A 25,528-nucleotide genomic window follows, 5' to 3' on the forward strand; every position below is an offset into this window, starting at 1 on the left:
GAGGAGGGGGAGGGGAGGGGGAGGGGGAGAGGTTGCCATAGAGAAACCCGCGGTCGTTTATATTTGACAGCACCTTCGTTTTTTTTTTTTTTTTTTTTTTTTTTAGTCAAAGCTTTTTTCGAAGAGAGGCAGAGACAGATTCAGTTACTGTGCTCGATAAACAGACCCTTTATAATATACACAATAGATATAGATTGATAGATGTTTCACGAATGTTATGTGAAAAGGGATGAAGACGTCAGGATAAAGAAAACTCACGACCCAGAGCGGAAAATGGAGGAGCGCCACCTTGATACAGATGGCTTAATTAGCAGCTTCTAATCCGACAAACAGATGGATACGATTACAACAGCCGTAGAGTAATTGTTGAGACGCGGTGATGGCGGATTTGAGGCGTGGTTGGCGACGGGAATGTATACACCTTGTCTGGTACCCTCACCCCCCCTTTTTTCTCTTTATCTTCCATATTTCTCTTCCTTCCTCCCTCTTCCTATTTCTTTTTCTTCTGTCTATCGTTTCTCCTCCTTTCTTTCCTTTCCTTTCCTTTCCCTTCCTTTCCATTCTTTTCCCTTCCCTTGCAACCCCTTCCAGCCCCTTCCCCTTCCCTTCCCTTTCCCCTTCCCCTTCCATCCCATTCCACCCTCCCCTATATCCCCTCCTACCCCCTATCTCCCCTCTACATTCCCCTCCTACCCCCCTCCCCTATCCCTTTTCCATCCCCTCTCCCCTTCCAATGCTTCTGACGTGACTGTTCGTGAGATAACAGTGACTCAGACAGACATCGGGTTCGCTCCCTTGTCTCTTCAGAATCCCCGACATGTTGCAACCGACGTGAACGCAGGAGAAGAAGTGCGTCTCTCGCGGTACTTCGGTTCGTGCAACGGCGCTGTGGGAGATCGATGGCTTGCTTGAACGTTTTGGTAATATAGATATATAGATACACGCCTCTCTTTCTCTCTTTCTCTTTCTATCTTTGTCTGTTTCTATTTCTATATATATATTTTTTCCTTTTTCACTCACTCTCTTTCTCTCTTTCTCTTTCTATCTTTCTCTGTTTCTATTTCTATTTTTTTTCTCTCTCTTTTTCACTTACTCTCTTTCTCTCTTTCTCTTTCTATCTTTCTCTGTTTCTATTTCTATTTTTTTTCTCTCTCTCTTTTTCACTTACTCTCTTCTCTCTTTCTCTTTTTCCTCTTTCTCTTTTGTGTCTCTGTTTCTTAGAGAATTTAGCCATGAATTAGTAAGAGAGTGATCGTTCTAAAAGGGTTTTGAGAATTCGCTTTTCCGTAGCAATATATAAGTCGATTCTAATATGTATAAAGAAGAAATTTCGAGTTTCCTTGGTTAGCTACACGCAAAGCACGCGGGTTCTTTCTTTTGTCCGCGCGTGAAGAAAGTACTTTTCTTTGTGGGTTCACTAAACTGCATGAGTTTTTTTCATGCATCTTTCATGTACCGTTCTACGCAAGTTACACCTGCATACTGGTACGACTAGGAAGCCAGTGTATAACACGGCTGACTACGACGACGACTAGCAGACGACTTGTGAACGACTCCTTAGAATGTAGAGAACACGTAATAGCTGGTTTCGGGGGAAGGGGGAGGGGGGGAAGAAGGGGCACTTGATCCAACCGGAGGGGAACTCGAGGATAGGGCAATGGGGGGGGAGGGGGGGTAGAGTGTAGGGGAGGAGAGGGAAGAGGGAGACGAGGGCTTGTTTCGCTCCAAATCATGATTGATGAATCCCAAGTTATGTTGCCAACGCTATGGGCTCCTATGAATTAATTAAAGTTTCGTATGTCGTTTTGCTCGTGTTTTTCTCGTGTGTTTTTTTCATTCTGTTTTTATATAAATATTTTTTTTTTATGTTAGCCTCGATATCTCGATATGGTTGGGTGTTGAGAGAATGAGTCAACGGCGATTGAAATCTCAACTTAAGGCTTGTCTTACTATTTTTTGCGTGTTTTTTTCCCTAGAAGTATATTGAAATGCCCCTGTCGAGAGAGAGAGTGGTAGATGTAAACTCGCTAGAGACACAAGTAGACAACAGCGGGAGGAACACGTGAATACATAATATTTGGGAAGTAAATATTAGAATCACATGACGTAGATGCACAGTAGACATCGTAGAAAGACAAGGTAACGGAGAAGGCGCTGTACATGGAGTAGACCACACGTTGATAGGGCAATTAATGGTTTGTGTGAAGCTTTGAAGGTCCTTGGCGCATGTCTGCCTAACTACCAACCAGTCTACCAGATCTACCGGCGTGTACTGGGTAGATAGCTTGTCCATACCCCATTCCCCGTGTATTTTAGTGTTCCATGAACTGCAGATTCGGCTTGAGAAGCAGCATTTCCGGGGCTAAAACTCTCCTCGCGTGAGTTTTAGGCTCTCCGTGAAAGCTCGAATTCTGAGAGCGCGAATCTGCGATGAGGAGACCATGATGGCGCTATCATCAACTAGCGGGCTGTAGATCGTCGCCAAAGTTGGTGGTAGCCTATTTTGCGTGGCCGTTGGGCCTACGGTTTGGTGCGTGTAATGGGTGACTAACACGCATGGTTTAGGGCGTGTTACCGCTGGGTGTGTGGGTGTGGTTGTTCACTAACGAGCGCCTCCCCTAGCACCGTCACCCACACACTTTCCTTGCAGATGGGGGCGGTCCAGTCTTCCCGTCAATGTTCCCTGACCCGCCCAACAACTCGAAGGCCTCCAAGATAGCTGGGTCGTCCTCCAAGGCAGCGTCGGCGACCTCAAAGACCGTAGCCTTGCCACTACCCAAGGTGCAGCAGCCTCCTCCAGCGCCGCCGCCACCTCCGTCGGCGCCTGCGACGTTATCACCTCTTAACCCCCTCGCTAAGCAAGACACCAGCAACGCAGCTTCGAAGGCGGTCACTCACAAAATATCTATAACTTCAGTCGTCTCGTGTAACAACAGCCTTCCCGCGAACACCACCGCCGCGAGCGGCAATGTGATGGACAACACCGTGTCCATCACCGCGGCCGCCAGGAAGCCGGGTCTCTCGGTCGTCAGTCCAGAACCCAAAGTCATTACGATCACGACGAGTGCCATCACGGGCGGCATCAGCTCGCCCGCCGCTGCGCCGCATCAGAATAGAGGCCACAGCAACAACATGGTCACCCCCACGCGGGGACTGAGCGGTCCGGGGCGTCTGGCAGGGAAAGCGGCCCTGGACGGGGCCTGGGAAAACCTCCACGGAGCCGTGTCTGCCCCCAAGTCCGGGGCGTCAAGATGGACCCAGAGTGATCTGGTGGCGGCCCTTGCGCTAGTGAAGGCTGGCACGCCTATCAAGCCCGCGGCTGAACGTTGCAACATCCCTGTCATGACGCTGTGGCGCCGCACGCGGGCGCTAGGTATCGTCTCCTCGAAGGTGCAGTGCGGCTTTCGTTACCCAGCGGGCCGGGGACGATCCAAGACCGAGCCCGACCATAACACCGTCGTGAAGTGCGAGAACGAGGACGCGTTGCCCTTCAAAAACAAACACGAGAACGCCTACCCTGCCAAATCTGAACCGAGGTTGGTGATTCAGCCGAAGATCGAGCCCCAAGACAGCTCCAACGGCAAGGAGGTCATCGTTCAGCGCGCGGGGCCTCTGCGAGAGATGTCCGCGCTGCACGCGCTCTGTCGTGTGGCCTCGAGGGAGAACAGCCCTCGGCCGCTGGGGAGGGAAAACAGTCCCCTGCCGCTGGGCCGAGAGAACAGCCCCAAACCCATCGGGCGAGAGAACAGCCCAAAGGCACTTGGAAGGGAAAACAGTCTGAAGCCGCTTGGCAGGGAGAACAGCCCCAGACCTTTCGGTAGAGAGAACAGCCCAAGGCCTTTTGGCAGGGAAAACAGCCCCAGGCCTCTTGGCAGGGAGAATAGCCCCAGACTTCTTAGCAGGGAGAACAGTCCGAGGCCCTTTGGTCGAGAGAACAGCCCCAGGCCTCTCGGCAGGGAGAGCATTCCCAGGCCTCCTGCCAGAGAGGGTAGCCCTTTGGTTCTCGGAAGGGAGAGCAGCCCTAGGCCACCTGCAGGGAGAGAGAAAGTGCTGCAGATGAATGTAGGTGACAGCCCTAGCCCTGAATTTAAAGACCCGAGGTGTCAGCAGCAAACACTGGAGGAGAGTCCCAGTCCCTTAGTCACAGAGAAGAGTCATAGTGAGAGCAGCTCGCAGCCTCCCAGTCTAAAGGACGAAGATAATAGTAATCTAGATGTCTCTGAGAAGGAAGGTAGCCCATGCCCACCTCCCCGAGGCCCAATGCCGGCGGGAGGCGCGGACAGATTCCGGGCGTGGGTAGACATAGTGCTGGAGGGCGCGGGGAGACACCACCAGCAGGAGATCCCGCAGGACCTTTCAACGCGCCACCAACGTCCCTCTCAGCCCTCGCCCCCCCATTCACAGCCGACGTCCAGCTGCCCCTCCACAGCTGCCAGTGCCACAGCGCCGCAGAATACGTCACCTTCGCCGCTTCATGAATGAATCGGCTCTCTGGGCGAGAGCGCCAGCGCCTCGCCGTGACCATCTCGGGGCGGCGCGGATGAGGCTCGTCAAGCCGTGATATCCTCTGATATTGAAGGCCTGTTTGTTGGTGGTTGAAATACACGGCGAAGAAGGTACACGGGAAGCCCAGATTGTTTATAGTGGGCAAGAAAAAAAGGAAGCGGCCTTCTGCACTCGTTGCCTTTCATTGCTAAGGTCATATCCTGCAGTATTATAAATCATCATCAAAATATGTCTGAAGGCGCAGCGACTCCGCGGCCGACGTGGCGAGTCCTGGCGCCGCCCTCCTTGTCCAGCACCCGCCAAAGGGCCGAAGCGTCATTGAGCACTAAATTTTTAACAAATCTTGTGAGGTCCGCAGATGAAGCAGCTTTGTTCTCCGTGGGCTGGTTTATATATCAAAAATTCTAATTAGTTGGAGTGTAGTTTGACTCGTTTTTGCCGGGCGGTCGGGGCAGCTGCAGTGACAATGCTGTACTACCAGTCCCCCTGTCAGGAAATATCTCTGACTGTGCATATATTAGACCAACTTGATGATATAAGGCCCCGTCCGCCCTCCCCTCCGCCCGGCCGCATTCCTCGCCGCCCCCTCCGTAGATTGCACGCCTTGCAATCAAAAGCGGCCGCGGGTTTCGAGGCGGGTCTGGCCGCTCCGTGACCGCTGGGAGATACCTCGTGCCACCCGCCATTTTGTACTTGCCGAGATTAAATGAACTCTCGATATGAATTAAACATTTTTTCTCCCCGAGAGAAGCAGTCTTTATGATAAATATTCGACTGAATGACATTAACAGGTTGATGTGTTGATGTAAACGATTCGATGTCAGAGACTAAAAGGTTGAAGTCGGGACCGTCCTGTCTCGGAGAGATTCCAGTCATGTAAACACAGTATTGGTAAGGTATCCCGTGTCGGGGCCGGGGATCTCGGCGCCATTATTGAGAATGCTGAAATATCTGCCGCGAATTAACCCATTCTTCGTCCACGCAAGCACGCGGAATCTCGTACCTCATTAAAAGTCCCCCAAACAGCTTCCTCGCAGATCCGAAATCTACGTCAGCCGCCATGACGGCTCGCGGGACACCGAATCCGTTTGTTCCCTCGAGACGCAGATCCACCGCTTACTCGGAGCGCGTCCAGTAAGCAAGTAAGTAAATGGGGGTCTTACTTACCTGTCGCGCAGATAGGCCGTGTTATTCCTCCTCGAAATAAATATCCCCGGATCCGAAAGGGAAGATGATTCTCTGCATCTCCGCCAACACTGTGATAAAGAGGAGGTCTGGAGCGAAGAGCCTCAAATGTAATAACACGACTTTACTCTCAATCTCGCGGAATTGCAGCCCGACCGTCTCTGGATCCACCGCAACACCACTTATTTTGTGTGTGCGAAATCCGCCGAATGCCATAAAATCCGGTGGGGGTCCGCATGTTGTTTTTTTTCTGTCGTAATACATATTTTAACAACAGCTTCAGCTCACTGGTCGGTCGTCGCGGATTGATTTTATCTTTCTTGTGCACCATTAAGTTTTTGCACCATAAAGTCGAGGGTTTTGAAAGAAGCATAACAGCGGATGGAGGGATCCTATCGCCAACTCTCTATTAAGGTTTTCAGTGTAAAGATTCACTCTCTTGCCCTCTTCAAGGATAGATGGCGCTGCGACCCACGACGTGACCGGGATTCAGAAGACGCGGAGGTTCTAAACTAAACATTTGAAAGTTGTCATGATAATGATGATTATGGCGATTTAATGGTCTTACAACCGCACTCTGACAGATGTCATTAATTGACGTAAGAGGGAGATCAAGAACAAAGGACGATAGGCGGCAGGTATAAATGAGGCGCAGCAACAGGAGAAGGAAGAAAGTAATATGCAATCTGCCAGCGCGGGCGAGGGGCCTGATCGGAGCGGTAACACCTCGAAGGAATCCTGTCGCAGGCGTTAGCGAAGCGACCAAGAACGACCCGGGATGTAACGCCATGACAGATGCAACTTCTGCTGCATGGAAGTTGTATTGTGACTGAACAGAAGCTCTTGAAATGCTTGAACAATGCTGCATCTATGTTGCATATCATTGATTCATGATGTTACTAACCATATGGTATACATGTAGGTTATGATAAACCCTGTGATATGCTCTTGCTCAGATTTGTAGTGTTGTGATTTGATGTAAAAGCGAGTTTTTTTTTCTCATTTTAAAAAATGTTTTTATTGTAATAGTTAAATACTGATCTTGTAGTGGTTATTTATTTTAGGATTGTAACGCTTACTTGACTATTTTTGAATTACGCGGTTGTAAATGTAGGCTTTTACTCTGTTCTTAATTATTGCTTTACATTTGATCGGGAATGTCTCCGTTGTGTAATTAATGATTTATAAAGCTTCTTCGACGCATTAACATTAAGTTTACTCATGTTAGTACAAAAGACACCGACTGATGAATAACATATCTGTAACTAACCAAACGCAAGACTAAGAAATACGTTTGTTTTTTTTATTTCTTCTTCTTCTCCTTCTTCAACTCAAGACGACGGAAAGAGAGACAAAACTGACGTCCCAAGTATGTAAACTGCTCAAGACTCGTCCTTTCTCCCAGAGTGGAAACCTCATGAATTAACCGAACCCCAGAACGACATTTGAAAGAATTATTTATCATTAGATGGAAGAGGTTTCTTCTTCGCCCTGACACTTCCACTCTGGTTGACAAGGGACGTAGGTAAGCAAGTGTGATGACGCCGTAAGCAAGTGTGAAGATGACGTAAGCAAGTGTGATGATGACGTAACCCCGCCGGGTAGAGGAAGGTTATAAGGACTGGACGATGGGCAGGTAAAAAGGCTGGACTTGTTACCTGGGCCATCTCACCTGTCATATGGCCAAGTGGTTCCCCTAACTCATTTGTGATATCTTCTAAAGGAATGTGATACTGTATGCCAAATTTTTCTCTCCTTTTTTTTATATTTTTTTTCTCTTTCTTTTTTTTTTAGATTATTAATTTTGTCCAGCGTTTACTTTGCTTTACTGCATTTTTAGATTTTGTATTTTGTTTTTTTTTTTTTTTCAGTTAGAATGGCAGGTATTGTAGTGGAAAAAATCTAATGCTAACAGAATTAGTTTTGTTTGTTTTAACGTTGGCGCTGGGTGATAGCCTTTGTGAGGGATTGTTTGTTCGCGGCGATTATTCCATATTTCTACTGAGTATTTTTTAGCTTGTACTTAAAAGCCTGGATGATTTGTGTAAGCTAGACTGAATGTACGGTGTAAATAAAAAGCTTTTTTTTTCCTCAAGCTAAAATGCGTCTTTTTTTAACCATGAACATCGTACCGTTGATTTCATAACTGCTTCAGATTCCAATATGGTCTGTTGTTTAATACATATGAGTTATGAGTCCTGTGTGTGAAAGAATACACTTGATTCTCAAACTTTTGTCATTTAATCTGAGAGTCATTTCTTCACTCGAGTTTTCTGATGCCGATTCAAAAAGACGAGAGAAAATGATTTGCATAATTCATTGAGGGATTTCGAGAAAATTGGCAGCCCACAATAATAAAAAAAATAAAAAAAACACATTCAATACTCCAGAACATGGATCGGCATTCTGATTTGCGATCACAGATTATTCATATGCAAATTCCACGTGACCCAAATCAATAAATATATACAAACAGTATATATACAGGGATGAGCCCCCCTGTCTCTAGTGAGTATTTTGACTGGACCCGTCAGCCTTACAAAACAGATCATGGCCGCTGTCTGTCAGTCAAGGCAGAGATAAGCAGCAGGCCCGACCAACCAGCACGGAGGGTCGGCTGCTTCTATGTGTGTGACAGTACAAAAAAAAATACTGCTGCAACACTTCTGAAGGTAAGTGGGTAGTGGTTTGGGGAAGTAGGCCTATGAGGATATTTTGATTCGTTGGAAAACTTTTTTTTTCTGCTTTGATGGAAATGGGTTTGGGTCAGGCTAGGATATGTCTGTCTGATGGTGTCTGTCTGTCTACGTGAGAGAGAGAGAGAGAGAGAGAGAGAGAGAAGAGAGAAGAGAGAAGAGAGAGAGAGAGAGAGACAGAGAGAGAGAGAGAGAAACAGCCAGACACAGGGTACGTGATAAGACCAAATAAAACGCGACATCGAAAAAGAGTTTAAAAAAAAAAAAAAACGAACACGCCAGGAAGAAAAAAAAACTAAGAAAAGCAAAACAAATAAACGAGTGAAAAAGCGAACAATCGCATTACGAGAAAAGACAAAAGCGGCCAGACGCGGTTGTCGTGACGCGGGCACTAAATACCGCTCTTATAAGGCTCCAGACATTCACATTTCGGCGTCTAATTATACCAATAAGTGTAGGTTATAAAACAAAAATGGCGCATCTCCATGACATAAACCCCTCTCCCTGTAGACGGTCGACTGGCGGAGATTGTCAAGTTACTCGTTTTCTTCGGCCGGGATTATTTCTCCGCGTTCTCTCGCGTTCTGTTCTGTTCTGTTCTGTTCTTCGTTGTGTTTGTGTTCTACGCGTCTCGGTTTTGGTTCCCTTCTGTGAGCCGTATTGTTTTGTAATGTTCACGATTCTATTTATTTACATACTCTTTTATTTTTTATTTATTTTTTTTATTTTATTTTTTTCGGTTGAGGACGATTCACGCTTAGCATCCTAGATAGGATTTTTCATTATCGTACCTGCTCGTTTGCACCCTTTTCCTCTCCTTATCTCTCCTGGGAAGGACAGGGCGCAAGCGTCGTTATACAAGTCGGGACACGGAGCGGCGAATGCCCGGGGTGATACTCATGCAAAGTAAAGAATTATTCAATAAAACTAAGCCATTAAGAGAGTTATTACCATCTTTACGAATGTCGTCCCGTGATCCACACTGCCAGGGGATCCAGATTATCGCCTACAATCCCAAATACGGACAGATATTAAAATTCCACGGCGGCAAATACTGTGACTGAGCAACTTTGATAGCCTGAGCTCAAGTGGGGGGTGTGGTGGCCCGGGCCGAGTCGGTGGCCGCCGTGTCACCCGCACATACGCGCACGCACGTTCCGGCTGCTGCCATCAGATAGACATGGATAGATACACACGCTCTCTCTATCTCCATCTATCTATCTCTATATATTTATATACATCTATATCTCTCTCTATCTCGCTATCTCTTTATCTCTCTCCCTCTTCCTCTCCCTCTCCCTCTCCCTCCCTCCCTCCCTCTCCCTCTCCCTCTCCCTCCCTCCCTCCCCCTCCCTCCCTCCCTCCCTCCCTCCCCTCCTCTCCCTCTCTCTCTCCCTCTCTCTCTCCCTCTCTCCCTCTCTCTCTCCCTCTCTCTCTCCCTCTCTCTCTCTCCCTCTCCCTCTCTCTCTCTCTCCCTCTCCCTCCCTTTCTCTCTCCCACTCCCTCTCCCTCTCCCCCTCCCTCTCCCTCTCCCTCTCCCTCTCCCTCTCTCTCTCTCTCTATTTCTCTCTCACTCACTCATCGCACACACTGACAGTCAGACAGGCTACGTGACAGGTGCGAGTGCTTCCTCGGGTGAGCTGTGCTGAAGGGAAGATGCTAGAAGACATGACTGGATGTGAAGAGCATGTTTTTTTCGGGTTTGAAACGTCCGCCATTGACGTCGTGTGAGGGGAGCGTCCATTCCGCCCCGCAAGTGGTTAGGAGGAACATAAAGATATCAATTTAGGATATTAATTTAGGATAATAATAAGGAGCAATGATAGGAATCAATAACCGTGATGAGGACGGAGGTCGTAATAGATTTCCGAGGAAGAATCGCGGCGGGGAGCAAGGGCAGGATTATGACCAAGTACGACTACACTGAGATACAGCGTCTTACAGCATGTAATTTATACAAGTTTCGGGTCCGGGGATTTCGTCCCTTATCGGAGACGATCGCCAGACAATAAGAGTTATATATTTTATAATGGGTATGATTACAGGTAGCGCGACCCCAGGAATGATGCCCGGAGTCGCGTGAGATTGGCCGGGGGGGGCGGGGGTGGGGGCATGGGCGAGGGCGGGGGGGCGAAGGGGGAAGGAGGAAGGGGGAAGGAGGAAGGGGGAAGGAGGAAGGGGGAAAGGGGAAAGGGGATGGGGTGGTGCATGCGGGCAAATCGTACCAGTTAGGGTACAGCCGGCACTTCCTCTACGCATATCATTATTGTTCGATCTCGGTGTGGGTGGTTGTGCTGGCGTACGTACGTACGTCTGAGTGCTTGCCCGTTGGCGAAGAGGCAAGGGATAACGTATCCTTGATTCTGTCTTTTGTCGATTGCCGATCAGTGGTATGGGAGTTTAAAAGGCCGTGCAGGTCAGTCTGGAGTGTCTGGCGTTTGCCTGCTTCGAACTCGAGCACCGTCGTTGCCGTTCCTTCCCACGACACCCCAATGGCAACCGCGGCCACCCGGCAGCGGGGATCAAGCGGAGTGCATAACTAATAATACCAACGGACCGAAAAAGTCCTGGCTGGGTGCATGTTCGAATAAAAGCTCGGGAGTGATTGATAGGCTGATTGGCTCGGGCGGCGGCCGGGAGACGGAGCTGCGAGTGGGCGGCGGACGCGAGACACACGAGCGCAAGTAGCACACGATCGTCTCGAAGGAGATTCTGGCCGACGTCTTGGAGGCGAAGGACGTCCGTGAACATAATCTGTATCGGGGTGGACGTTCCTCCTTCCCTCAGCCACGACAAAAAGATGAATTCTATTTACCGAGCGAAGGGAAATCGTCCTTAATAGTTGTTCAAAAGACTTGTCTGTCCTTTTGTTATTGATGCTTTGTATTGACAAGTAGATCGGAACACTTGTGCAAATTCCCCTGCCGAGGAAATAGAATCATTGCCTTTGATCCGGTGAATGCGTGTCGTCCTGACCCTGATATAAATAATCAGTGTCGCTATTGGCTTTCAAGAGAAATTCTCCTCAATTGCATGCATTTTCTGTAGACCGACTTGCTTGATCGTCTAAATTGCATAATCATGGCTTATTATATGAATAGCCATATAGAACCTCTCTGCAGGTGTGTGTTGGCGTGCGAAGAGAAACGGACCTTATGCACCCTTGAGCTAAGGGCGAGACTCTCGGCCTGGCACTGGAGATGTGATGTTTTGAAGCTTTTATATGACCTGAGAATGTACTTAACTGGAAGTATTCAAGTGTGGCCAGACCATATTGCCTTCATTTATGGCAGATTTTACGCCCTTTCCCATTTTTGTTCGTGCTAAATACACTCCTCCTATTTTTGGGGCCCGCTGATTAGTTTAAGGAGTTTTCTATGTTAATCTCACGCTGCCGAGGTGCCGCTGTTTTTTCGGCCGAAGAAATGATGATCAAATTTAAAAGAAAGAACCAGGAGAAATTCAGCTGTAATTGTTGACCGTATTTAACGTTAGTGTGGACTATATGGAACGATAAAATTTCTCTCAATGGACTCGGACAAGGTGAATGGGGGAGACGAGGAGAAGGGGGGAGGGAGTGGGGGAGGTTGCATTTGCAGCCATTCAGTACAGCGTGTAGAAGGAGAGGGTCATTTTCATATGTCTATATTTATTTTCTTGCCTTTTTTAATGTTTTCATCAGATTCAATTTCGTTAGCGTGAGAACTTTATATATATATATATATATATATAATGTATGTATATATATATGTATATATATATATATGTATGTATGTATGTTTTGTATTTCTTGATCTCCATTGAACTACTAGTTATATATAATATATATATGATAAAAAAATGAAATGTATGAGATATATGAAATATGTAATGTATATAGTGTATGCAATGTTTATATTATATATATTGTATATGTATATGTATCTGTGTGTATGTATGTGTGAATGTGATTATATATATATATATATATATATATATATATTATATATATTTTTTTTTATATACATTTATATTTGTATATACATTTATGTTTGTATATACACTTGTATATACATTTATATTTGTATATATACTTGTATATACATATTTATATATTTATATATTTGTGTATGTATATATATATATATATATATATATATATATATATATATATATATATATATATATGTGTATATGTTTAATATATATATATATATATATATATATATATATATTATATATATATATATATATATATTGTATATATTTATATGTATATATATATATATATATATATATATATATATATATATATATATATATATATATATTTGTATATATTTGTATATGTTTATATATTTATATGTTTGAATATATTTATGTATTTATATTTATGTATTTATATTTATATATTTATATTTATATATGTATAAATATTTATATATATATAGTTATATATATAGTTATTTATATATATATATATATACATACATACATATATTATACATACACACACACGCAATTACATATATGACAAGGGCCCTGTCTTGAGGGTTGGCTAGCGGCGCGTGGGAAGGGAAGGTCAGGGTCAGGATTAAGGGAAGGAGATAGGGGGGGGGTGAAAGGGGTAAAGGAGGAGACAGGCAGGGATCCTTCTTGGCGATGGCCTTTCGAGTCTGTTTTTTTAGAATCTTGGTTTCAAAAATGCAAGCGTTTATAGTATGCAGCGTTCCCACGGATGCCGAGGAAATTTAAATATCAAGCAGTATTTTATATATCGTGTGGCCAGCTTAGCTCTGAGACCAGCCGACATTATGGACATTCGTATTCTATCGGCGCATTGGACCATTATCATATGGAAGCAATATTGCAAACCCGCCTATTTCCGGCAGCGGATTGGAAATTGGTTGTTTGGGTGTATGGCCGCGCGTTGGCCCCCTCTTGCTCCCTCCCCCCTCCCTCCTTTCCTCTTCTCTCCCTTCCCTCTCTCGCCCCACCGCCTTTCTCTCTTTCCTTTCTCTTCCACCCTCCCTCCCTCCCACCCAGTGCTACCAGATTTATGTAAGATATTTAATTGGGCTATTGGGGGAACTTTTGTTTGATGCAGATTTTGTAGGCGGTGTAAAGGTTAAAGATGCCGTTGCGGCGAGGTCGTCTTTTGGCGACAGGTTGAGAGAGAGAGAGAGAGAGAGAGAATGTTTCGGGTGGTGTCGCGTGCATAAGACGAGTCAGAGCCGAGTGCCATAAGCGTAAAATTGTAATGTGAGACGCAAGTGCCAGAGCTTACTGCACGAATGACAGGTGTGCAACAGGAGGTATGACGCGCAGCTGAGGGCGTGGGCGCGGGCTGGTTAATGGCTGGAGTCTAGATGTTTTTTTTTAGGCGTAGGTAATGAGATGAGTGTATCTATGGTGGTGTTTGTGTGTCACCCAACCTGACTCACCGCGTGTCGTAAAACCTGTTCCAATTTTGTGAAAGTGGACGCGGGCTTTCGAAGTGGGGGAACTGGGAAAGTTGTGGGCGTAATAGGCTCAACAGAGTGCGTGGGTGGTTGCGCGAAGGCAATGGGCCAGCAGTCGTCGACAGGTGTGCGGGCGGGCGGGCGTGGAAGGCGCGAGCGAGTGGGCGTACAGCAGCAAGGGTGATGAAGCTAGCAAGCAAGCAAGCAGGCGGGCGGGCGGGCGAGTGAGCGGGCGTGAGGAGGCAGAGAGTGAGCAGCAGAGAAGCAGCAGGCAGGGGTAGCCCGCCTGGCCGCCGCCCTGCCTGAGCGTATTAAAATACCCTACAACATAAACCCCCTTTATGCGGTCGTAAACATTTTTCCCTTGACGGAGTTTTTTTTAGCTTCGTGAGCAATTCTGGGAAGTGAATTCATATTCATAATAAGGTGGCGTCCTTCATATTCGTATTCATATTCATAATCATTCATATCCCTTTTCAGATCCGTGATACAAACCCTAGTTTTATGCTGTACTTAAAGCCTTCGTCTGGGTTTTACAAGTTTGTCCGCAGAAATTATAGGCGCTTTGTTGTTCTCCAAATGTTGCATTGCAATGATATTTTCTCATCTGCATTTCATTATAAATCGGATGGGTTTTGCAGGCACATAATTTAATCTTGGAGATTGAGTAACGTTATATATTTAGCCATGATCCTCTGAGAGTTTTGTAGCCCCGGCAATTTTTATTAATTTTATTCGTTTCTGGTTTTGCCTCCCCCTCCCCCCTCCCCCGTACTTCCTCTATTCAGATCCGAGCCATAAAGATATTTATCTCTCTATGCTACCCTTGTTCCTTCAAATTTTATTCATATTACTTTGAGCTTGGTGGTTTGCGGGTGTCGAGAGCGAGGCCAGAGCCACGCAACGCCGCGCATGCAATCGGACACCACCCTCGTTAATGCCGGTTTATTTCTAGAATTTACCGAGTCGACCATTATTTGGGTTTATATTAAAAACGGGGCGGTCGTTAGCGGCCTAAAAGTTGGAGTCATTATCGTTTATGGAATATTAGGACGACCGCACGGAATGGTATGGCTACAGTTACAACCTCCCGCCTCACCCAAGACGGAGTTACACTGCGGGTGCCGGCGCTCGCCCGCGGGGGTCGGGGTGCGGGCGTGGGAGGGGTCTACTGCTGTAGGGAATGATGGGCTTGCGTGCGTGCGTGTGTGCGTGTGTGTGTGTGCGCGCGCGCGTGTGTGAGAGAGGTAGGGATAGATTGAGGGAAGGACTAGTATACTATTCCTCCTCCTTCTCCTCCTTCCAAGTGTAGATTTGGCCAAGAACGTACGATATTTCGAAGGAAGTTCAGAGGCCGTTCCGATGACGTCTTGGAATGTTACGGCAGGTGATAAATGTGCGATGACGTAGATGCATAGGCGGATGAGGTAGGCTTAGTAGATATCTGTGTGTGTGTGGGCGTGTGGGCGTGTTGTGCCAGTGGGCGGGCATAAGACGAGGGAGTGTCTGCGTTGCTGTTGGGGGAGTGAGGGGTTCAGCGCGGAGCGTGAATAGCCATTTCGGGAGTGGGGTGAGAGGAAGAGGTTAAAGGGGTTTATGAAACGCAAGACGCTCCTCTCCGGCTGCAGGTTCGGCGCGAGTGGCAACGAGTTCCAGGAGAAGAAGGAAAAGGAAGGAGAGCGAAGATATTGACGCATTTGGGAAGGAGAAGGAGGAGGAAGAAGAGGAGGAAGAGGAGGAGGAGGAGGAGGAGCCACCCTCGCATCATCAATAATTTTAATAATCCTCCGACTGACACATAATTAGTACGAAATAAGACGGATTCGGATCTCCGGCGAGCGCGAGCAGCCGACGGCATGAAGGCGACCGGCGGTGCCCTCGGTGTCCTCGGCCGTCGGTCCGAAGGGATCTCGCGATGGGCGCTGTCGGGGAATAACGCGTAGTGGAGCACTTGAAATAAATTCGAAGATTACAAGCCAAATGTTCCGTATTTTTTAGGCAGATTCGAAAGTTAATGACCGGAAATTTTAATCCTGAATCGACAGTTACGATTGTTAAGTCATAACGTAAAAGCTGTTGAGTTATTGGTCGTTCGCATGTGTCGGGGATTGTCCGCGCGTTTGTTCTTGTATTAATAAATCGGAATCGCCCAACGGATGCTCCTGGACATGAACCCGTGTTGCAGCGCACGTGTGCAACTGCAGATGTAGCGTAGAACAAAATTCAATATAAAGAAGTAATAAATATATGTCAGACCGGAAGCCAGCACCCCGCCACCGCCTCCACTAAGCCCGATAATTTCACCGACTGTTTTCATTATTATTAACTCCCTCCCCTCCACCCCCCCTCCACCCCTGTGCGGCCCTCCCCTCCCCTCCCCTCCCCAGCCCGCAACTGCCTTTTGCCTATCTCCTTCAGTTTACTGTAAGTCGTTTTCCCCCAGTATTTCCCATCCCACCGCTGAAGTTGCTAATATCATAAGCAGTGTCTGGGGCTATATACGTTTTTGCCAGCATTGAGGCCATTATGCAAGGATTTCACTTTTATCGTTATGTCGAACCATAACTTTCAAAATTCCTAAAAGTATAAAATTTATTCTGATTAGCATCGTGCGGCAACCGTACCTCCGTTGGCTGGGAATTTTGCCCCTTGAGTGAACCCTACGGAAGGCTGGGTTTTGTCCGCCGGCAGCCCAATTGAGTGTTGCCAAACGATTTTCCAGAAATATGTAATTAGACACAATAAAAATTAATGGTACTTCCCTCCGGCCATGATTATTAAAAGTGGACCTGGTCACATTATTTTCGTATTACAATTGTGCCGTACGATGATCTATGTGTTATCCGCTTCGATTGACGGCCTGTCGTAATAATTAATGGTTACATTTTATTTCCCGCGCCGCCGGCTTTATGTGTATACGTCTATGTGTACTGTGCACAGCCGTCATTCCGTAAGCCCTGTGTCTCATCCCCACGGACAGCCACGACCGGACAGAAATATCTTACTCCGGGGCTTTGCAAGATGGAGCCAGCGCTGGTGACGGAGGATGCAAAAATGAATGAATTTGCCGAAACTCGTCCGATTCTTTGGTTTCCGGAGGATTCGTTCGGCCTGACGTTTGTTTCGCATGAAGCATGGCTTTGCTTATTCGTCGGCGGCACTTCAACGCCGAGGCAGATATAGGGGGGGGGGGATGTAGAACTAGGGAGAGGAAGAGAGAGAGAGACGAATAGGGAAGATTGGAAAGAGAGAGAAAAGGAGACGATAATTATGATACGTAAGGAGGAGGAATATATATCCATGGTGTTCATCCTTATACAGTTGGAGAAAAAAAAAAAGAATTGAAAGGCTTTTGCCCTTTTCCAAGAGTTCTTTATAAAAAACTTCCTTCCATTCTCGTCTGCGTTACCTTTCTATCGCTTCCATCTTTTCTTCCTCTTTCTTTTTCCCGCTTCCTCATCATCTTCCTCTACACTTCCTCTTCCTCTGTTTCCGCATCCTTCTCTTCCACATCCTCTTCCTGTTCCTCCTCCTCCTCTACCCACTTTTCGCTTTTTCTTCTTCTTCTTCTTCAACCCACTTTTCGACCCCCCCCCCTTCCTCCTCCTCCTCCTCCTCCTCCTCCTCCTCCTCCTCTTTTCTACCCACTTTCGCTCCTCTCTTCTTTTCCTCTCCTCTCTCCTCCACCCTTTCCTCCTCCTCTCCTCCTCTTCCTCCTCCTCCTCCTCCTCCTCCTCCTCCTCCTCTTTTTCTACCCACTTTTCGCCTTCTCTTCTTTTTCTCTTCTTCTTCAACCCACTTTTCACCCCCCCCCCTTCCTCCTCTTCCTCCTCCTCCTCCTCCTCCTCCTCCTCCTCCTCCTCCTCCTCCTCCTCCTCCTCCTCCTGCGCCTCTTACTCCGGGTCCCTGAAAACAGTTATATTAAATATGTATCTGAATGACGCGGGGGCTAAACCTGAGCGTAAAAGATTGATAGCGAACATTTTCTACAATCAATTCTAGATCACTGCTCCCACTTCTCCTAAATCCTTGAATTTTAAATGTTGTGTTTTTATGTACCGGGGGGACTGCGCGCGCTTTCTTATTTTATTTCCTTTTCATGTGTTATCACTGCCTTTAACTTGGAATGGAAGAGAAGAGAGAGAGAGAGAGAGAGAGAGAAAAAAAAAAAAGAGAACGGATGGAGAAACGGGAGATTTTACTTTCATGAATGTCAAATTGTAGAAGAACGGTTTATGTAGTATGACTTTTTCAAGGGGGTGTGTTTGTGTTTGTGTATGTATTTTATGTATTTGTGTTTGTTTTTGTTTGTGGGTTCTTACGTATATTATTTTATGCGTGTATTGTCGATTTTATTTTCTTTTTCTTATACTTTTTTTTATCCAAGACCTACATAAAAAAGAAAACGATCTTCAGGACATACTAGAACGAACGTGTTTTCTGAAGTGCTTTTCTCTTATCAACCTGCTTATTATTCTGATGACTTTTAGTAGCTTCCAACCCGGGGCGGATTTCAGCAGTAATTCTTTCTCGTTCTTGTCCCGTGTAGCCGGAGATGATCAGGTACAAGAGGAGAACGACATGCATAAATTTATTCACTGTCGCTTAATGCCATCTTTACTGGGCTTCTCTTCGCGTCTTATATTCATGGAGATTCTTTTATTTTCTTTTTTCTTTTTTTATTTTTATTTTTTTTCTTCTTCTTTGTGGGGCTCTCATCGTTCACTCGCGATGATGCATCTTCGTTTCCTTGCAAGTTTGCGGTCGTCTCTCCGACTTCCGCTCCGAGTCGGCGAAAGTCCCGGATGCGACGGGCAGCTTTTGCAGATAATGTCACCCGATGCAGTGGGAGAAGGAAACGTAGTCTTTTTTTTTTTTTTACTGTTCATAAAGTGATAATTGGTCATTTAATTTGAATAAATCTGGTTTCCTTTCGAGTAATTTGCGTTCGGTCGTTACGATAGTTTTATAGACTGGCTCTGTTGTGTTGCCTTTGTTATTATAGGTGGTATTGCCGCGTGAATTATAACGGCGGTAAACCGTTTTGTACGTGTTTACGCATGTGATTCATTATCTGCAATATTAGCGGAGTGGTATTTATCAGATGCCCAGACAGTCATGAAATGGGATACGAAAATGATGATGTTGATAAGTAATTATTGCAATAGCGATGTTGTAAACTGTTCTAGATGTTACCTACGGCTGAAAATATACACGGCGATCATTACGTTAAGAAGAATTAATTATATTCAATAAAGGGCCGCGAATTACACTAATCTATTTTAATAAATTCTTGGAATTATGAGCATTAACAATGATTAACGTTTGACTGCGGTTAACCCCAAAGGCAGTTAGGCAGGGCACCGTTTAGCCGTCGCCCGCAAACACAACGGAAAGGTCCCGGGGCCAGCTGATGCTGCTGCTGCTCCTCGTTCTGATGTCACTGCTCTTTTTTATACTGGTAATTGGGAAATTAGTTTGCCGTAAGAAATTCTCTCCGGTTCTCTCTCTCTCACACTCATTTACTCTTATTTAATGATTTGTCTGCCGGCCTGTATTTCTGCCAAGGTTACAGGGGCAACAGTTCATTTTTTCTTGCTTCATTCCCCGCTTCTGGAAGCAAGCGCCGAGCCGCGGCCAGAGAAGGAAGCATCGGGGGCCGAGTTGTCCCTCGGCGCGTGCGCGCGCGGGCGAGGAAATGTCACGTCCCATATGTCATTCGCGTTCATTTCCTCAGGATATAAATTAACAAGAAGTAACGCTCTCACAGTCGCCGCCTCTCCTCGTTCAGAAATAATCTTAGAAAGTCGCATATTGGTCCACAAAGCTAAGCCCGCGCGGACAGTCGTCTCGTGCCAGTTAGCAATTAGCCTGACCACACTGCGCGCGCATACATCTGCCTTTTCACATTTCGTGGCGACCGACCAATGAGAACTCGCGTTTCCCGCGCCTTTCTAGCGGCCGAGCCAGCTTCCTGGTTGGGAGACTCGCGCACCGCAATTGTCGATGTCAAAGGGAAGGTAGAAATACAATTATCATTACGATATTCATTTGAGAAAAAACAACAACAACGTATTATATTTTAGTCAATGTATTTAAGGTCTGAAATTTTGCTTTAGTGAAGAGGTAGTTTAGTTGTACACACACATTCCATTACAGCCAATGCTATTTTCTACATCTACCATTTTCTTCCTGTGTTATCACTGTGATCAGAGGACCAACATTTCTCTCATGTAACTTAACTGCATGTAAAGCGGATATTTTTTTTCTAAAGGATGTTTTCGTTCTTATTCATTGTTCTGTAAGGGTCATTATTCTGGCAAAACATCCGCGGAAATCAGTCGTGTTGACCCTTCACATAGAGGCGATTTTCCCAGGTGATTTGACGTTACAATAATTACACTTATTCGTTCCTATCATTTATGACGTCAGCAGAATCGTATTTCCGGTTCTGCTCTATTATCGTTATTATAATATTTATTACTATCATGCCATTATTTCAATTTGCTGTCGTGGGTGAGAAATGGACGTAATTTTAACTTTTGTGAAACTTCTATCCTGTCAATTGTCTCTACCCCATTTCCCTTATCATTGTTTTCTACGGGTTGTTTTAAGCTCTCTCTCCTCCTCTTCCTCCTCCTCCTCCTCCTCCTCCTCCTCTTGCCGTGTTTTGCGGAAGGTCCCACTCTGCAATCCCGACTGTGTCCTCCATTTTTGTTTTGTATCATCGCTAATGTGGTTTTTATCTTCGCTTTCCCGTTGTGTGTGTGTGTGTGTGTGTGTTTGTGTGCGCGCGCGTATGTGTGTATGTGTGTTTGTGTGAGAATTTCTGTTTAGGAAAGGTTATCCGAAAGTTTTTTGTTTTGTTTTTTTCCTTCCTACTCGCAAATAAGATTGTTCAGTGCGCGAAATAAATTGTTCTCCGGGTTTCCCTTCAGCGACTGATCGTATAACCTTGTGTGAGCGAAGACGTTCTTTGGGCCTGACGGACATGGCCCGACCGAGGTCCATGTCAACTAAATCGTAATATGTTTTGGTCCGGGGAGGGGGTAGGGGAGGGGAGGGAGAGTGGGAGGAGGTGGGGATACGGTTGAAAATTGCGATATATTCCTGTAACATTCTAAATAGGCAATTACCCGAGCTCATAAATCTATAGGCTGCTGACACGCACCATATGTTTACCACAGTTCTAGTTGTAGTTCTTTCCCATTGTGTGTACGGGTCTACTACACAGGGTGGGTCAGGTTTACACGCGAGAGTACGGGCGTGCACATAGCGGGAAACTGTAAGCATAATTACTATCTGCGAGTCGGTAGAGTCACTTCCTCCTTACTTTAATTGCCCGATAATTATATAATTAGCAAAAATTAGATGAATGACAAGTGGACGATAAAGTGTCTCTGGAAATTCAAAAGACAAAGGGAGAGTTGCAACCGGCAGTTCGCTTGTCACAGGGCATGAGAAGTTGCGACGGTTAAAATGCCGTCGCTGAGCTTGTTTTGCTTGAAATCCAACCGCCGCGTGTTTACTTCGTAATGATGGTGTTGGTAGCCATGAAACACCTCGACAAACACACAGTCGCTTTGATTAGCACGTCGACTCCCAAGAATTCAACATGGAGGCAGTCGGGCTGCGAGGCTGGATGCGAATGGCGGCCGAGGCGACGAATTTCAATATGGGATTTTTTTGTTTTTTCTTTGGTTTTGTTTTTTTCTGGTTCTCTCCTTTCTTTCGCTCTCTCTCTCTCTCTCTCTCTCTCTCTCTCTCTCTCTCTCTCTCTCTCTCTCTCTCTCTCTCTCTCTCTCTCTCTCTCTCTCTCTCTCTCTCCCCCTCTCTCTTTCTTTCTTTCTTTCTTTCTTATTTTCCACCCTCTCCCCCTCCCTCTCCCCCTCCCCTAAGGCCATTTATCGTTGTTCGAGATGGTGCGAGAGAGAAGAGAGGCGGTTGAGCGAAAGCGCAGGTTGTTTTCGGGAAAGAAGCTTGGGCTGCGAGCGGTGGCAAGGGTGACTCCTAAACACAGTTCTGCCTCAGAACGTTATCATCATTACCGCGGAAGTGCAACCCGTTTTTTTCTTATCACATTAATAAAATCCACAGCGTCAGCCTGTGTTTTTCTTACATTTCGTATATTCGAAGGTGCACGCTATGCCACCGTAGATTAATGTTCTCTCTCTCTCTCTCTCTCTCTCTCTCTCTCTCTCTCTCTCTCTCTCTCTCTCTCTCTCTCTCTCTCTCTTCTCTCTCTCTTCTCTCTCTCTCTCTCTCTCTCTTCTCTCTCTCTCTCTCTCTCTCTCTCTCTCTCTCTCTCTCTCTCTCTCTCTCTCTCTCTCTCTCTCTCTCTCTCTCTCTCTCTCTCTCTCTCTCTCTACTTGGTGGGTCGTCAGTTAACAGTATTGCATGACTGAATGGTTGACTGCATTTGACTGCCGCTCAAGACGTGTTCAAGAATCTGCTGAGTAACTACGGACACTCATTAATCCTGACCTTATTTGTCATGCTTTTGGGTTTGTTTGTATTTGCGTGTGTGTGCAAGGGGTTCGGTGGAGGTTGGGGAGTAACGCTCCGCTCCGCAGCTAATGTTAGGGATGATTTATCCTGTATTGTGGGATAGTAATGAAAGATTTACAGCTGCGATACGGTATCTCTAGCTGTGCTGAAGCTGTGTGTGTGTGTATTATTGTGTTTGTATGTACAGGATGTCTGCAGCTGGAGGGAGCAGAAGCAGTTAATCTCTTGCTAACCACGACACGCCTCGACGACTGCCTTTTGTGACAGTAAATTGTAAATTATCGTAGGATATACTCCCTGCTCCTACTCCCCTTCCTCCTCGCCGTCTTCCTCTCTCCCTCTTCCCTTTTCCTTTCCCCTCTCGTTCTCTATTCGCCTTTTCTTTTTGCTCGCCGATAGTCTCCCTTCCTGCGTCTTCCCCGACTCATTGGCAAACTAATTTGGAGGTATTCTTGAAAGGAAAATGCGAGACTGTAAGACCCGTCTGTGTGCAGGGGGCGTTCTCACGAGGATTACACGTGTGAACGGGATCAGCTCCGTCTGCAGGTAGGGTTGTCAATCAGTTCACGTCCGTGTACGAATGAGCGCACCGCGACTAGATGCTGCAAAGCGAGTTCCGCGCTGAGTTTGGAATCCTTGCAGGGGACATACTTAATTGGTGTCGGAATTGTGTCAGTGGACGCGAGAAGCCAACGTTACCTCTTTCTTGTTTTGCAAAGTAATCTACAGCTCAAGATGGGGAACTTTTAAGCCGCAAGCCTGAGGAACACCCCGATAATCTTGCTTTCGACAATGGAAATTCATGCCAGCAACACCAACAGAGGTTACTTGTCTAGCCAGCAAAAGCATGACATAGAAGCACGCCCCCGCCCCCGCCCCCGCCGCAAGGAAACTCCAAGTGAGGCTCCTTCCTCTATTGACAAACTCTCTTTTCAAGCCAGTGAGCGCCGCTCTGCCAGCCTGATATAAAGATTTCTCATCCATTCGTGAAAGGCCATTAATAGGGCTGCTATTAATGTTGATTGTTCATCTACATAAGTACGATAGAATCGCGTAGCCGTGAGCGCAAGTACTGGTGAATGGTACACACACTCTTTAATTTTTAACCAATGGCATTTCGACAGCGGGGATCGTGTGCCTAAGGCAGTAATGAATGTGTAATTATCGGCGGAAGGGGTATACATTATTTATTTCGTATGTATAGACGCACGCGGTATTGATATCTCGCGAGAGAGAAGTGATCGAGTATACAAGAAGTCACTTATTTTCTGCTATTGCTTACGGTAAGCGTCCTGTGCCCCATCAGCTATATCTTGTCCTTCCACGTCACCGCTAGGAAAAATATATGGTGCTCTTTACCTTATTTTCCTTCCCTCGGGGATGATGATGGGGGCGGGGTAGGGGGGGGGGGGTAATGCTACGCTCCACAAGAGTCCGCACCGACGGAGCTTTGACCGCCTGTCATCTCGTGGATAAATACGTAATGTCAGTATTTGAGCGGCGAACATGGGTTGTCGCCCACTACCTGCTTTGCTAGCTATCTTCGTCAAATTCTTTGTCTGAACTTTATCGCAGTTCCGTCACCACCTGTCTGTCAATCTTCTGTACACCATCTCGCTCTCAGTGTTCGTGTTCATCGCCGCTTCGCTGTGCATCGTCGTTATCAGCATTATCGAAAGTGTGTTTGGACTTTGGCTACTCTTGCGTCGGGGGTTCCTCTATCGCCATTATACCCAGCGCGCCCTCGCTGTGCAGTCGTCATATCTTCTTCGGGATCCCTTCACATTTGTTACCTTTTTATCATGGCCGTTTCGTGCTTTTAGCGCCTTTATTGGGCCACTTCCAATCCTAACACACCCACATTGCGGCGGGAGTCTTATAAATGAGTGAAATCGCAAATCCCGTAACATTTCGCAGCAGTCGGAAACCGCACGGCCCTTTCCTCTAAGCATTGTTCAGATGTGACGGCGACGGTGCAGTCGGAACGATCGCACCCTGGAGCGACTGAGCGGTTTGTTTTGATATCTCGTTCGGGCGAGAGAATTTGCCTGTTCTTTCAAGACGATCGGGAGGTCGTGTGGACGCTGAGACGATTATGGGTATAATTATTTTCCGCCAAGAGAGTGCGGCCATTAGTTGTAAGATAACCCAGCCGTAAGTGCACCGACTAAGCTTCGCGTCAACTGGCCGGGCATCATTGCAAACGCTGTGTAGGATCCCCTTCTCCTTCCTTCCGTGCAATCTCGGACGGGTTACCGGGGACCCTCCTTTTACCAGCGAGGAACGGCGTCGCCTCTAAAAAAGTTCTCCTCTATAATCCTCTTTGTATTTCTGCGAAGATTTTATGAACGTCCTTGTATTAAAAGTCTAAGAAAAATGAGGGGTTGAGATACCATCACATATCGCAACCAGTATTTTTATTGCTACACAACCCATTAAGGAACGCACATATTCTCACATTTTAATGTTCGCCATCTCCTAAAATGAACTTTGCACTTCACAATAGGCGGCCATTTAAAATTTAACGAATGGAAAAGTTATTCGTTTGTTTTTAACGCGAGGAGAAAAAGAAATGCATTTAGAGTAGTGAATTATTCGGGGCCCGCTACTCAGAAGTAAGTTTGCCTAATTGTGAATGCATGTACACTTGATGTTCATTAATGTGATTTTAATGGAGTCAGATTACAAAGTAGAATGTGTGTGCAAGGCGACCGAAGCCGGGACTTGCGTTTGTTTCTTTCGCTTTCTTGTTTAGCCTGGACTTTATTGGTAGTTTTTTCATCGATTAGTAATCAACCTTGACTGTGTTTTAGGTGGGAATTGCCTTTCAATGAAATCCCTTGTTCATAGATGTTGACCTGGTGTAAGGTACGCGTTAATGCAAGGGCTCGGACTCTAATGCGAGTTTTCGGAGTGGCTGGAGTGAACCTCGAACACGTCCATCAAGAGGCTGGAGGGATAGAAGATCGGAGCTTGATTTTTATTGATGGCAAAATTCGTTTCTGTTTGCAACCTTAATTGCTGGCGTCTTTGTTTCCTTAGAGATTAGTTTATACTCCTCTCCCTTCAAGCATTGTTTTGTTAAGTTTTTGTGCTCGTCTCCCCCACTTCGCCGTGCTCCATTTTTTTTTTCTCTCTCCCCAAATCAGTCTCTGAATCCGTTTGGTTCTCTCCTGGCCAGACTTTTTATAC

The 25,528-nt window shown here is 46.2% G+C and overlaps 1 protein-coding gene across 9 annotated transcripts in view; it reads left to right on the forward strand.

Moving 5' to 3' along the window:
- The window catches only part of LOC122264174 (uncharacterized), a 373,495-nt gene that overhangs the window by 336,467 nt on the left and 11,500 nt on the right, over positions 1 to 25,528 (forward strand). For 4 of the 9 annotated variants that reach the window (XM_043032979.2, XM_043032987.2, XM_043032994.2 and 1 more), the window contains one exon: positions 2,651 to 7,793. The exons of the other annotated variants lie outside the window; for them this stretch is intronic. In XM_043032979.2, coding sequence (XP_042888913.2) covers positions 2,651 to 4,482 — 1,832 coding nt within the window. In that variant the 3' untranslated portion in view covers positions 4,483 to 7,793. Of the gene's footprint in view, positions 1 to 2,650; positions 7,794 to 25,528 lie in introns of those variants that run through there. 9 annotated transcript variants of the gene reach the window in all.

This window comes from Penaeus japonicus, unplaced genomic scaffold, assembly GCF_977035675.1.
Source record: "Penaeus japonicus unplaced genomic scaffold, GWHDUDI00000001_assembly GWHDUDI00000006, whole genome shotgun sequence".
NCBI lineage: Eukaryota > Metazoa > Arthropoda > Malacostraca > Decapoda > Penaeidae > Penaeus > Penaeus japonicus.